The sequence below is a fragment of the Mus caroli genome, unplaced genomic scaffold, assembly GCF_978045245.1.
Source record: "Mus caroli unplaced genomic scaffold, Mus_caroli_1 scaffold_20, whole genome shotgun sequence".
Classification (NCBI taxonomy): Eukaryota; Metazoa; Chordata; class Mammalia; order Rodentia; family Muridae; genus Mus; species Mus caroli.
In genome coordinates, this window is record NW_028227275.1 from 2,272,180 (window position 1) to 2,286,195 (window position 14,016).

At 44.8% G+C, this 14,016-nt stretch overlaps 1 protein-coding gene across 2 annotated transcripts in view; it reads left to right on the forward strand.

The window, feature by feature from the left end:
- Shtn1 (shootin 1) overlaps positions 1-13,688 on the forward strand; it is a 101,730-nt gene extending 88,042 nt beyond the window's left edge. The window contains exons 17-18 of one of the 2 annotated variants that reach the window (XR_015046214.1): positions 9,534-9,670; positions 11,985-12,105. Coding sequence is in view for 1 of the 2 variants with exons in the window: in XM_021151995.2 (XP_021007654.1) it covers positions 11,985-12,207 (223 nt within the window). In the remaining variant the exon portion in view is untranslated. Of the gene's footprint in view, positions 1-9,533; positions 9,671-11,984 lie in introns of both variants that reach the window. The other variant, XM_021151995.2, reaches the window with a different exon arrangement.
- The last annotated feature ends 328 nt before the right edge of the window (positions 13,689-14,016 follow it).

The following is a 14,016-nucleotide window of genomic DNA, read 5'->3' on the forward strand; positions in this document are numbered from 1 at the left end:
TCTGTGTGTGTGTGTGTGTGTGTGTGTGTGTGTGTGTATGTGTGTGTGTGTGTAGTGATAAGAAGACAAGCTCAGATGTCAGACTTCCTCTTCCACCTTGCTTGAAATAGGATCTCTGTTCATTGCTGTCCACACAAGGCTGGCTGGTCTGCACGTTACAAGGCATTCTCTTACCTCTACCTTGAGTCTCACCATGGAGTGCTGGGATAACAGATGCACACTACAGAGTCCAGCTTTCTGCAGGCTCTGGGGATCCAAACTTGGATCCTCATACTTACACAACAAGCATTATACCCACGGATCCAGCTACCCAGCCCTTCACTGTTTTTAAATGAACTTTTGAGGTGGTGGCTTTCATTGTGACATTTTTTCCACATATATACCACTGTAGTTTTTCCTGTTAGCTAATGTGTTTTTGCACTCTAGTAACTGACCCTTCATTTTGATTTGTGGCAACACCACCGTGGTGTTTTGGGTGAGTGGCGCTGTCATCTCTTTGACAGGAATCAAGGTCAAGGGAGGATGCTAATCTTAGTGTCCTGTAATGCACTCGATTATCCCAGATTACATGAGTGTACACACATGCACACATGCACACATGTGCACATGCACGTGTCTTACTGTAGCCCCTGCTGTCTTGTCCTCAACCTCACGCCCCCTCCGCACGCTTTTTGGCCAAGTCCCATTGCGCTTAGGGCCTGGTGTCTGCTGTGCCTGCTCTGCCAAGAATGTCGTTTCCTAGTGTGTCCTGCAAGACAAGGTCCAGGAAACCTGACATGGGGTAGTGTGGTAACAGAGAAAGGAAAGACACACAGACAAACTAGCTGGGCTGAGCTGTGTAAGGCTGATGGTGGTACCAATGGCTCACAGCCTGGAACTCTGCTCATTTATTATTTTGCGTGTGCAGCACAGGACAGAGATTGGCCGGCATTTATAGGAATCTCCGTAGACAGCAGTCTCAGGCTGCAAACACTTTGGAGGAGGAAACCCCAGTTGATAGGTTTTACAGACTGCCAACATTCACACTCAGTGGGGGCGGGGGGCATTTAGTATCTCTCTGAGCTTCACTCCCACAGGGAAGGCTTTATCAATTTCCCATGGGTCTGAGGCATTGGTCCTTAACGTGGTTGTGTGCACAGTAACAGCATACATTCACACGGGACTTCATTGTTCTTTAAACATCACTTAAGGCTTCCTTGGCTCCCACTCCCCTCAGCTGACAGCCAGGATCCCCACTCTCACATCCCCTCCCCCCCACACACACACAGGTGCAAAGCTAGTATCCCCACTCGCACACACACACCCATGGGTACCAGGTTAACATCCCCTACTCCTACACACCCATGGGTACCAGACTAGCATCCCTCCTCACACCTTCAGTTTCCCCCTCAGAGATCAACATCTAAGGAAGCCTCCCTGAGTGCTTCAAAGTTGTAACCCCACAAACCCCTAAATTTTGATTCCCTACACCCTACTCCATTTTCCCCCCACACTATACCTTACCATGTGCGTTTTCTCCTCCTACAGAAATGTAAACCTTATGAGGGTAAAATTTTTATTTCTGTCTGTTTTTACCTACTTGTGATATTTCACACATCTGAAATCATAACTGCCACGTGGTATGCTTTTAATAAATGGCTGGGTGGACAAGCATAGTCTTTAGTACATATCCAGTCTTCCCATCGTGAGGCACTCATACACACAAACTAGGGATGAAGACCTTTCTTTGGCTTGCTTGGTTGGACTCTAGTTCAAGGAAACATTCTTTCAAAGGCTGGGGAGTCATTTGCGTTTAGCACAGCACCACACATCTTTGCCGTTGTGCTTGCACGTCAGCCTCTACAACACACAAATGTATCGGAAAGAAAGATCTCACGATGCGCACCTGATCGGCTCAGCGGGGCTGGGCTGAGCTAGTTTACCAGTGGATAAGTTAGAATGCAAAAGCAGAAGCCGTGAGGTTTCTGCATAGAAAAAGAGAAACCCTCTGTATACAGTAATGGGTTTTTCAAACACTTCTTCTGAACTTACATGTCAAAATGAAAATGATTTATCTCTAACGGCTAATTCTCTTAGGGCAATCTATTTGGTCAGCTCTGACACTATTGCTTCAAGAGCGTTTAGATCCACTTGGGTTAGAGATACTTGGCTGCAGAAGGAGCTGGCAACCCTTTCTGACTGTGTATTTCCCGTTAGAGAAAGGAGGTAAGAAGTGGGTGTTGCCTCAGAGATGGTCCGGTAAGAGAATTAATAATCAGTTGCATCAACAAAAAATGATGTCCATTTTAATTACCACTCTGTACTTAACATATGCTTACAAAACTCTGGCTTTGGACATTGGGTGAGGCTTTTTAAATAACCACCATGTGTGCGCCAGCGCTGGCATGCACATGTCCAGGAGAGCAGAGCACTCTACAGTTAGACTGCAGCCTTTATTCACCACCTAGGGTTCCTCGTCCCATGGGGCATGGATGAGGAAAGGTGAGCAGTCTCAGCAATAGGAGCACAAGCTGAAGACTGAATATGGGATCCCCAAATACCCATTTGGGTGGCTGTGTCCTCCATCTGAGTCCTGGTACAGGGTGTCCCACTCACTTCAACTCTTGTCAACACAATGTGTAAATTCCAAGTTCTCGATGGATACATGTAGATTGAACTGGAAAAAAAACATTGTTTTGGGGAAAGCCCATACCACTCCATCATGTCCACCCTCTTCATTAGTAGGCATTGACACTAGAATAGCACACTAGGAGAGGAATGTGCCCAAACCTTAGTCAATAGGACATGCGTGTTGTACAGGTGGGGACCGTGGGTGCTGAAACCGTTTTCCAGTGAGGGGACTGAGGATTCTGGGATCTTCTTCCGTGGTGTTTAGTCACTGATAACGTGTCTCACCAACATTCATTAAGTGAGATATTTTCACGAGTTCTTTTTAGCCATCCCAAACCTACAGGTTGGACATTGTTCTCATTTTGTACAGGAGAAAACAGAGGCTCAGTGAACTAAATAAAAACGCCCCAGAATTATGCTTCTGATGGATAGTTGGGTCAGGTAACTTTAAACTTTTTAAATTCTTTCTCCAAAACTCATGTCTTTCAAACTCTAGTAGACTGCACCTAGTGCAGTAATAGTTAGGGAGAGGCAGAGAGGAGGTTGACGTGGCCTCCCAGGCAGGGAGTGCTCACTGCAGCTGGGTCACTTCTTTGGGGCCTGTTCTGTGCACATCCCGTCACGCTGACTCTACACACTCAGATGGTATCGGCTCTTCTTTTCAGCTCTTTACTGTCTTCCTAAGTCTATCCTGAGCAATGCGATGGTTACTCTGAAGCACAAAGCATTCGGAAACAGCCGATTTGATTAGTAAGCAGTCTTAAAGAATAATTGGGAAGAGATGGTTTTAATTTTTTTCCATGCTTCCAATAAAAGGGCATTCGTGTGTGTGTGTGTGTGTGTGTGTGTGTGTGTGTGCGCGCGCGCGCCAGAGAAGGATATTGAATGTCTTCTATCACTTTCTACCTTATTGCTTTAAGATCTAGTTCCTCATTGAATCAGAAGTTCCCAGTTCTGACCAGACTGGCTGGCCAGCAAGGTCCTGGAGTTCTTCCTGTCTCTGCTCTCTAGTGCTGAGTCACAGACACATATAGTATCTACAGCCTCCTACTGGAGTCTCAGGATTTGAACTGGGATCTGCACACTTGCACAGTATGCACTTACCTACTGAGCTATTTCCCTGACTCACCCTTACACATTTTAATTATTTGTTTATTTATTTATTTATTCACTTACTTGCTAGGTGAATAAATGAATTACTGTTCTAGGTGTTTCAAACTTGCTGGGAGTACATAATTCTTTTAAGTTAAATACATTATACATTGAATATGTCTGACTCTGAGCAGGGGGCCAGAAAGCAGCATTAGTTAGGAAATGGTAACACACTATGGCAATCTGGAGGCAAACTTCTGTGAGTGGCATTACTTGTTTTGGTAGTGAAGGGGAGGGACAAATGGGTCTTTTGCATGCAGGACAAGATGAGCAGGGCTCTGTCTCACAAACCAAGCAGAGGTGTAAAGATCTACTGCTGGCCCCATTCTGCTGCCCCTTTGGCCTCCTTTGGAAGTGGCTCTGCTGGTTTGAAATGTGCTTTGTTCATGGTTTCCACTAATTACTTTCCAGAGGGTGAACATCCTCCATTGAGTAAACGGTAGTCGACTCCTACAGTGACTTTTCATTCGAAACTTTGCACCGAGGATAGGACTGGTGGAGGGGACTTAGTCTCACGGCAATGGAGCAAGAGGCAGCAATTTCTTAGTGTGCCCTGCTTCTCTTGGTCATTTCCACCCAACGTATTTCTAATGCACCCTGCTCTTCGAAGCCCCAGACTAGAAGCTGGAAGCTTCAAGTTCTTTTAAATACCCCTTTGAAGCACCAGGCAGGCAGTTAGCTTGCTGTTTTTTGTTTGGGAGGTTCAACACAGGTCACTTTGTGCCCTTGGAGAATTAAAAAGAAAAAGAAAACCATGAGCCCATGTAGTAATTATAGGACTTCATTTCAATAGAAAAGTGTTCTTTTCTATTGAAGCCATTTTTTAAAAATTTTAATTTACATTTAATTTCCAGATCTCTGGTATCTCTAAATACCTGTAACATTTGGCCCTATGCAGATTTATTCTAGCAAGAGTTCATCTTGTCTGAGCCATCTTGTGAATAGTAGAGGTTAGCTGATGAAAGAGAAATTTTAGACGTATCTTGGTTGGTGTGACCAGTCACACCTTTCCATGGCAGGAAAAAAGAAATCTAAATGCCTTTCGAGTTTTTAATTAAAAACAGGATCGGGTTTTTAAATCAGGGTTTGACCCCCTAACTCACCTCTTCACTTTTATTTCTTCTAGTGTGACCCGAAGGTTAAAAAATGAAATGGAAAAGTACTGGTTTCTTAATTGGAGACAGAGAGTCTGAGGTTCTGAAATATGCTCACAAATGGAAACGTCTATTCTTGAACTTACTTTTGTTATCAACTTTGCACAAAATCTTTCTCTCTAGTACTGGTCTCAGTAGGACACGCATTTGTCTTGTTGGCCAAGTAACCATTTCTTCAAAAAGGCTTGGGTCAACCTTTTATCCAAATGGAGGCTAGGGAAGTATCCGGTCCCTGTGGTGAAAGGAGTGTGCTTTCTTCTGGTTACTTTCTGTCCTCCATTTCTTCATCACCTCCTTTGCCTTTTTCTTTCTGGGGTGTGTGTGTGTGTGTGTGTGTGTGTGTGTGTGTGTGTGTGTGCACGCTCTGCATTGAGGAGAAGGGGAGAAGGGCAGCTTCCTGTACTTAGTAAACATTTAAACATTTATTTCTGAGAAGAGTCTACTGGCAGAATGAGCCGCATGGACGTTCCTGCTTAATCTCATGCTCTTATACAATTAAAGGATTTGCTGGGCGCTCAGCTGTAATCTTAGCACTGCTGAATTGTGTACGGACACTGCAGGAAACTGCTCTGTTCCGCAGAGCAGGACCACAATGGAGCCCCGTGTGTGCCGGTACATGGACAATTAAGTTTTAACAACAAAATTAGCCGAACAACTGGATGCTCTGGAAGCTGAGATCCCCTCACTTGGTCTTTTCTTCTCCCCCTCTCCCCATCCCCAGGAGTTATCCTGTGGACTGCCGGAAAACTCAGCAGTCAGTATTGTCTCTGTGTTCCGAGGGGCTGTACAGACAGCAACTTCTTCCAGATTAATTGTTCAGGATGTATTACACCTAGTGAAAAAAAAAATGACTGGTAAAATACCGTTGAGTAAATCTCAAAATTACTGTTAAAGGGCTACCGAGTAATTCTCCATTCTCTTGAAGAATTAATTGCCTCTTAATGTTTGCTTTCAGTTACAAGGGCTCAGGTTTTATAGGACTTTGTCTAAAATATATCATTTCTTGAAAATTGCCTTTGGTACTTTGTAGGGTTTTTTTTGTTTTGTTTTTGTTAAAAAAAAAATCTTAACAGTATTTATGTTTCCTTTTATTTGTGTTTCATGAGGTAGAGTGAAGTTTTGTTTTGTTTTATTGGAAAGGAAAGTAACTTCCAAGACTGGAAAAGCAATTTCAGATCCTGAGATTAAACCAACCAAACTTCTTAAACCAGATAAAACACATTTCACTTGAAAGATACTTTATCATGTCATGGAAATATACAAAAGGTGACAGACTGAATTCCAGCGACTCCTATCTTAGAAGTTTGATGTATAAAATAGAGTAAATGGAAAGGAAAACTTAAAATAGATATCTATGAAAGTGCACACTGTGCACAGCTGACTTTAAAGGAACCAATGTTTCCTCTGGAGATTTCTGTGGGAGACTGCATGTCTTTTAACATATTTCTTGTAAATGACACACAGTTTTTAAATACCTGGGATCTAAATGAATTTTCATAGAGACTAAAACCTATCCAAAATTTTGTGTATGTGTGTGTGTGTGTGTGTGTGTGTGTGTGTGTAAAAAACAGCCCAGAAGCCAAAAAGAAAGTGTCATGAGTGTTTTGTAGTGAGTTTATGTGTTACCTACATGGCTTTACCAGTGAAGGCTGTTCATGATCAGAATCTAATACATTGCCTTTGGTCTAGCTGGCACAGTGGAAGAAACAAGCTGGTATAGCCTTGAGGGACCACCATGGTCTATGATGTAAATGGCGTGGCAGCTAAAAAACTAAAGGAAATTTTGCTGAATGTGAGCCCAGGGTCTTTCCTCAGCTATTGTTACCTGTGACAAAAGGGACTCTGGCTAATCCGGACGTATGGGATACTTTCTGTACTTTAAGCCTCTCTTCCCACAAATAAAAGTAGAGTCAGACTGATGGGCCGGTACAGATCTTTGGATAAAATACAGTTTTTAAAAAGTACACAAAGTCAAAGTTTTGTTCTACCTCCAGTCGCACAAAGTGATTAGAAATTCTCAGCTTATGTTTGGGATGTAATATTTTTGAAGTTTTGGACTAGTGTATGAAAAGCTCTGAAAAAAAAAATCAAGAGTTTCTGAAAGAAACAATGAACATCAGCTTTAGTAAGTCCAGCTCCCTTCACCACTCTGCTCGCTGCAGGGATTGGAGGGGGAAGCAAGACTCATTTATACACTAGGGAAATAGAAACTGACTTCCTCTTTGGAGTTTTCCCAGAAAACTACTTTATCAAGACGAATTTAAATCTTTCCATTTTCCATCCTTGAAGGTGGCAAATATGATTGTGGTTTTATCCGTTTTTTTATTGTAAATGAAACAGAGTTCAGACCGGCCACTGTACGTCATTTGTTGGATGGCTGCCACAGACTAATGCAGACGTCCCACTGGGAGACCAGAGAAGCGCTACACTGTGATTCACCAGATTGTGTTAAATAGTCCAGCTGTTGCGATTTGAAAGATAGTTACCTCAGAAGTGAAATAGAAATGAACTTGGCATTTATGCCTCAAACCGTTTTTATACTGTTTGGCAATCAGCTTTTCAGAGGTAGCATTTTATAAAATAACTCTCACCGCTTAAAGGTTTCATTCTCTGTAATGCTCAAAATGTCCCACCTTTATATTATCAGTAAAATTAAGCTTGAGCGATATTCAGAATTTGCATGAAATAAGCATTCCCCCCTTCATTTCCTGAGCTTTGATTGTATTCAATTGAGCTCAGAACCGTGTCGATTAGGGGCTCTTTGGGGCATTAGTTAATTTGAATTGCAGCCGAAATGTTAGCTAGAATGTTGTTGAATATAATTGAGATGTGGAAAGTTGATTTTGAAAGGAATTTCATTGAATGCAAACAATGATGGGTTTTTTTTTGGGGGGGGGGAGGCAAGCACACAGAATGCTTTGCCTCTGTCCCCTGTGACACAGTCTGAGAAATAACGAATCCCTTTACCAAGTGCAGCTTTGGTGAAACTGCAACACTTCTGATTCTTCTTACACCTATGTGGTTTGGAGTCAGGTCAGGTCTTTCTTTGCCAGCCAGAGCCCCTTGTTCTGGCTCTCCTACAGTTGGGGGACAGTAGCTGTCAGCTATAATAGAGTTGCAGTTTGAGATCTTGAATTCCAGCTTTTAATTGGCTTGCTTTCGGGGGGTGGGGGAGGGGGTGTCTTGAAACAACTGCTGAGCACATGATCCAGAATGACCCATGAAGAAGGTCTGTTATAGCGGATCATGGATAACTAACTACACGATTCTGCAGTCTGGGCCCCCGAGACTTCTGATGCAGGTTCTGTGCTGGTAAATGACGGATCATTTCACTTTGGTCGCCTGGGGTTTACATCTGACAGGGAGGGTCCGACCTACTCCTGTAGCCTTCCTCTCTCTCTGTGACTCAGCAGTTCTGCTCTACAGACCCTGCTGCATCGGGAGAAGGGCTGCCGTGGCTTTTTATGAGTATCAACTTTTAATTGCTTATTAGTAGTAACTGTCCTTAGATGATGCATTGAAGAAGGAGGTGGACGGAGCCACCGTGGACCAGGCCCCTATGGTAGTACTGCTTGAGCCTTTGTTGGGTTCAAACCTCTAGACCCACATGGCTTCCTTGAATAGTAGCCTAGGTTCTCAGTACTGCGCCTGAAGGACATGGGGCTGGGAATGTATTAGTTGCCTTTTCTGTTGCTATGATAAAAATACTTTGACAAAGGCATCTTAAGGTGGAGAGGGTTAATTTGTGCTGATAGTGTGACAGTGCATTAGTCCACTGTGACAGGGAAAACCTGATAGCTGAAGGTCAAGGCAGCCATGCACATTGCATCCATACTCAGGAATCAGAGGACAGTGAATGCTACAAGTCAGCTCTTTCTAATATTCAGCCCAGGATACAAGCCTAGGGGATGGTGCTGCCCACATTCAGGATGGGCCTTCCCTCATTAATTAACTTAGTCTAAATAATTGCTCCGCAGGCATACTCTGAGGCTTGTCTCCTGTCAACTTTACCATCAGTGACATCATGGGGATAGAGATGGAATGTTCTAAGAAGGCTTCGGGCTCTAAAAGGAGCTTTGAGAAGGTCTCCAGGAGAACTAGGAAAGGACCTAGTGATATCAAACCAAGAAGCTTGAGCGTTGAGCATTGTCCTCTGAAAGACAGCATTGATCTGAAAGTTGCAGATAGAAACAATGGAAATAAACTAGTAAAAATGCCCATAAATTACGCTGTGGCACCTGTGCTATATTTGGAAAATAGCTCAATCCTAAAGAGGAGACAGCTCAGACTCCTGCACTGTCTCTGCCACTCAGGAGCAGCGTGCTCTTAGGCCAGGCTGTCCCCCTCTGCACACAGAACTGCCCCCATCTACAAAAGGGCAGTTTGGATAGATGGCCGCTCTTACTCTTTTCTGTCTTGCCCTGGGGTTCCAAGGGAGTGTCCCCCTGCCTAGTCTCCACCGTGCCTAGTTCAGTGGAGGAAACTGAGATCCTCAAGCTAGCCTGCCAGCAACTTCTCAGGTTAGCCTGCCAGACGAGTGTGGCTTGCTTGAGGAGAGATAGACAGACCAAGGTTTTAAAGTTTTCAGATCAATCAGCCTGTGTGTTGCTGCCACAGGATGCTGAGAGCAGTTCCTGGAGAGTTCTAATTCCCAGCTGATGAAGACAGCTTTTGCTAGGAGATGTTAACCACCCTTCGACTGCAGACACGTGGGGCCATGAAAACGCCCACAGTAGCCCACGGGAGCAACAGAGGTTGGTATGGACCGATGGCGGTTGCTCACTCCAAACGGCAGAGTGAGATCCACCGCTTTGCATGCTTCCAACATGCTGGCAGGTGACAGCAATGGGCACACAAGCAAGCTGGTGAAGCTAACGGGAGCAGACCCGACCCTGAGCCAAGCTGCAGCTTCACTTCCTGGGGCTCCCCATATGCTTGTTTCCAGGTTCTCGTTGGCCACGAGAGAGATGTACGAGACAGACATGAGATAATGATATTTTAATAATGTTTTCTTTGAACCCTGAGGAAGTTCATGTGTAGCTTATCTGGGATAGCGTATGAAGGGCATAATGTGCTGACCCACTTAAGGGGCATGTGCCAGCGGCTGGCCTGTGGATCAGTTCTGCAGTTCCTCCCAGCTTTTCCTCCAGCTTGCCGGCTTCCCAGCTCAGATGCATGTGCAGGTTCCGCGTGATAGGGCTCAGCTTGTCCTGTGGGGCCAGTATATCAGCCTGATGGGCCTTTCTCACAGAAAGATGCATCTCTAGTTTGTCATCAGTCTCTGCCAGTTTGCAGCCAGCTTGCCTTTGAGCTGCCAGAATGCCTAGCTTCGTGCATAGAGATGGCCGACTTGCACAGTGCCCTCCGTTGCCCAGAGTCTAATTCCTGCTAACAGCTCTTTTAGGTGGCTCTGCTTTTCTGAGAAGCTGTAAGATGTTGTCTGGACCAGAGAAAGTTGAAACAGGTACTACCAAGGAAATGACACCCCAACCCACCTCTAGGACAGAGTATCGGGTGTTTTGAGAAATGTTTCATTGGCTAAGGTAGACAGACAGCAACAGCTTGGTCTCTGTCATGCCCATTCCTAAGGATCTCCTTCCTTCTGCCATTCCCTCGTGTTTTTAATATGACCTGTCAGCCAGAGAATGTCTTTGCAGGCATTTGGTTAGAGTTTGCCGTTATGACTGTGGTTTTCCAATTCAGGCTTTTATGCCTTGTGAGCATAGGCCACCTTCCATAATAGATGGCTTGTTCTGTTTCCACGTATAGATGAGACTTCCAGCTCTGTCCTCGCCCAAGCTTCCACTCTGGGTCTTTAGTCTGATGTTATTTATTTGTTCATTTGTTTACTGTATACACGATCTACATGGGTGCTGGGGGTAGAATCTTAGACAAAACTCAACAGTCCCTGTTCCATATGTTATCAGAGAGACAAACAAACATCTAACTGTGCTGAGTTCAGAAAAGGAGAAACACTGCATGTGAGAGGAGCTATCGTATGATCTGTCCTGCTCAAGAAGGCAGGCCAGTGGAAATCGGTGCCTGGCAAAGGCCGGGGCAGGTAGGTCAATGAGCAGGTTTGCTAAGCAGTAGCTCTTTGTCACATATCAGGTAGGCCTGCCATGTCCTGGATCACAGTTGGTTCTCTGGAGTGAAAGTCTCATCCTGGAATTGGCCATTGGCTGGGAAGACCAGAATAGTCTTGAGAGCCGAGGCCCTGACACTGCAGCTACTGCATTCCCTCGTGCAGACCATTACTTCTCGGGACACATGGCAAGAGTGTATGTATGAAGAATACCTCTGTTCCCACAAGGAAACTTTGTTGCCTGCCTGGCAGGAGAAACAATAGCTTCTTGGATCAGGAGGGAGGCACCTTCTGAGGGGAAGAAAACCACTTGCAAAATTCTAAAAGAAACTTCTCAAGATCTTCTGGTTAGGGAAGTTTCTGGACACTTGGTGTGCGTCATACCCCATTCCCCGAGGGCTCTCCTCAGCCCTTTTTTCCACCCACCTCCTGAGGTCAGGTCTCCCTCCTGGGTGGTAATGGCTGCGGTTGGCACAGCTGGTGGCCACTCTCATCTGTCCATCACTGAGCCAAGATGATCCCCAACTCTCTCCGTGCAGCCTCTTCACAACTAAGCTGCAAACAGCTGTACTGGGGGCAAGAAGAAGTGGGGGTCTAGGCTGGCTCCTTGTAGCTGAACAAGGGCTAGTGGGACAAAGGCAGCGTGGGCAGTGTTTGGGATTGCAGATGGAGCCAGGGGCTGTGCACTTCCTAGAGGAACAAGCAATTAAGCAGGTAGGTGCAGTTGGCGTTTTACTTCCGTAGTTAATCGCTTTGACTCTGTCTGCCTTCTCTCTCCTGGCCTTCTGCTCCTATTATGTAATCGGATATCTGCCGCTGCTTTCTTTTTTTCAAATGGCTGGCATCCCAAAGACTACGCATTGTGCATGTCGGTTACACTTAGGACCGTTTCTGTTGTCATTTTTCTGAATCCAGGAACCTGAAAGTCAAATGTTTTCTTTCTTTCTGCTTAGTTGTTTTTCTATTTAACTCTCTTCTCACAGGCCTCCCAGTAAAGGTGGATACAGGAGAAAATGTGTGGGCAGTGAAAACCAAGCTGAGCCAGTTGTAGTTTTAGATCCTGTTTCCACACATGAACCCCAAACCAAAGACCAGGCTGCTGAAAAAGACCCAACTCAATGTGAGGAGGAGGGAGGCGAAACACAACCAGAATACAAAGAAGACAGCGGTGGGAAAACGGGAGAGACGGACAGTTCCAACTGCTGATCTGAAACCGGAGGCTGGCGGGGTTGGTGGGGCCTTCTCAAGGAGAACGTGGCTCATCTGCGTGTAACCGTCAGGAACTGTTGGACATTCCTTTGTTCTGGCCACACACATCTTTGCTGGTATCACTTTGTAAGTAGCAATCATAAGTAAGCTGTTTAGCAAAATGCATCTTCTGGGTAGTTTTTAATCTTTACAGGGGTGAGGGTTCTTTCCGGTTTCTATATGAAGTATGACTTCCCTGAGACGGTGGCGGAACTCAGAGGTTGGCGTCTTTACGGGGAACATATGTACCACTCATCAAACTATTCACGGGAAAATTCAAGGTGGTCGCTGGTAACTGCATAAACAAGAGACTGCCAAACTTAACAATTATCTTAAAGGCACCCTTTAATCCAAGCCCTAGGGCATGGAGAGACCAAGGCAAGAGGATCACGTCAGCCTGAGCCTTAGTTTGGATCACACAGTACAACTCTATATAAAGAACTTATAAAGAAAAGAAGGCCCACAAGAGTCTCTGGGGTTTGGTCTTCTGATGGGAAACTGCGGCAGTCTCCACGTCAGTGGGTCCTGTAGCGTCTCCGTTTCGAAGGGTGCATGAGACCTTCCGTCTCTGAGCTCAGGAGGTGGCATCATGGACTCTTAGGTCTCAATTGAACACAGTTGACTATTGTGTGGGAACCGTGACCCTGTGTCCAAGGCTTTACAGAGTCCTTCGGGGTGATGTCCTGGCAGCATCAACAGAGAATTGGCTTAGAGGGACGCTCAAACCTTGAATTTAACAGGGATTCCTCGGTAAGCTACTAGTTCTGTTCCATGAGTTAACTGTGTTTTCCCCACACATTCACGTGCCACAAGTACCATATTTTATGCCAGCTCTCGGGCACAGTGAAGATAAGTGACAAGCACACATTGTTTTTCTCCCTTCACTGGGGATCTATACTACATGGGTCTTTTCTTGTTTTGTTTTGTTTTTTAGAGGAAATTAAGTGGTAGTTTCTAAGAATACAATGTTTCATACTACCACGGTGAATAAATAGAAATGTAATCAGGGATTTAAAAAAAAAACTTATGCAGGTTTTCAAAGTTGATTGTTTCAAAATTGGTGTTTATTTAAAATAAGTGGTAATGTACTTGAGTGCACTTTTTATGATAATGATTCAGTAATGGTAATTTTACTATTAAGGAAATGGAAAGGCTTAGTTTTGTTAGCATGACTCGGCATGTAGCTGTCAGGTGCTCTGCACCTGAGGGCAAAAGAAAATGATAACAATTGCAGTAGTTGTATCCTATTGTATTTTTGCACGTGTGCTACTAGCGTGGGCCTGGGGAGGTGGGAAGGCAGGTGAGGACACTTCCTCGGCTTGGGGACAATTCTCTTTCTGTAGATTCACTGGGCTTGACTGTTTTCCCTGTCTGTCAGTGCTGATTTTATATCCCTGTCAGTTTACTCATGGGGAATTAAAACGTGATTTTTTTTTCAACTGTGTGTTTCTCTGACTGAATAAGACTGCTAAACAATATGCTAACTGCTGGCAGATTAATTCTTTTAGATGGGTTCTGTTATGCTGTGATTTGAATTCTCCTCAACACGACATTAAGAGAGACACGCGACGGTTTCAAATTAAGGGTCCGCTGTGGTTATGTGGACATGTTGAAGTTCTCCAGCCTAGAGGGACACCTTGTTTCTTTGAGGGGCATGGGATTCTGTTAAGCCTTCTGCCCCTCAGCTACCTCCCCAGCCTTGCCACTTCCAATGGAAGAACAGTATATGTGATAGCACTGAACGGCTCTCGTCCATGCTTCTTGAGT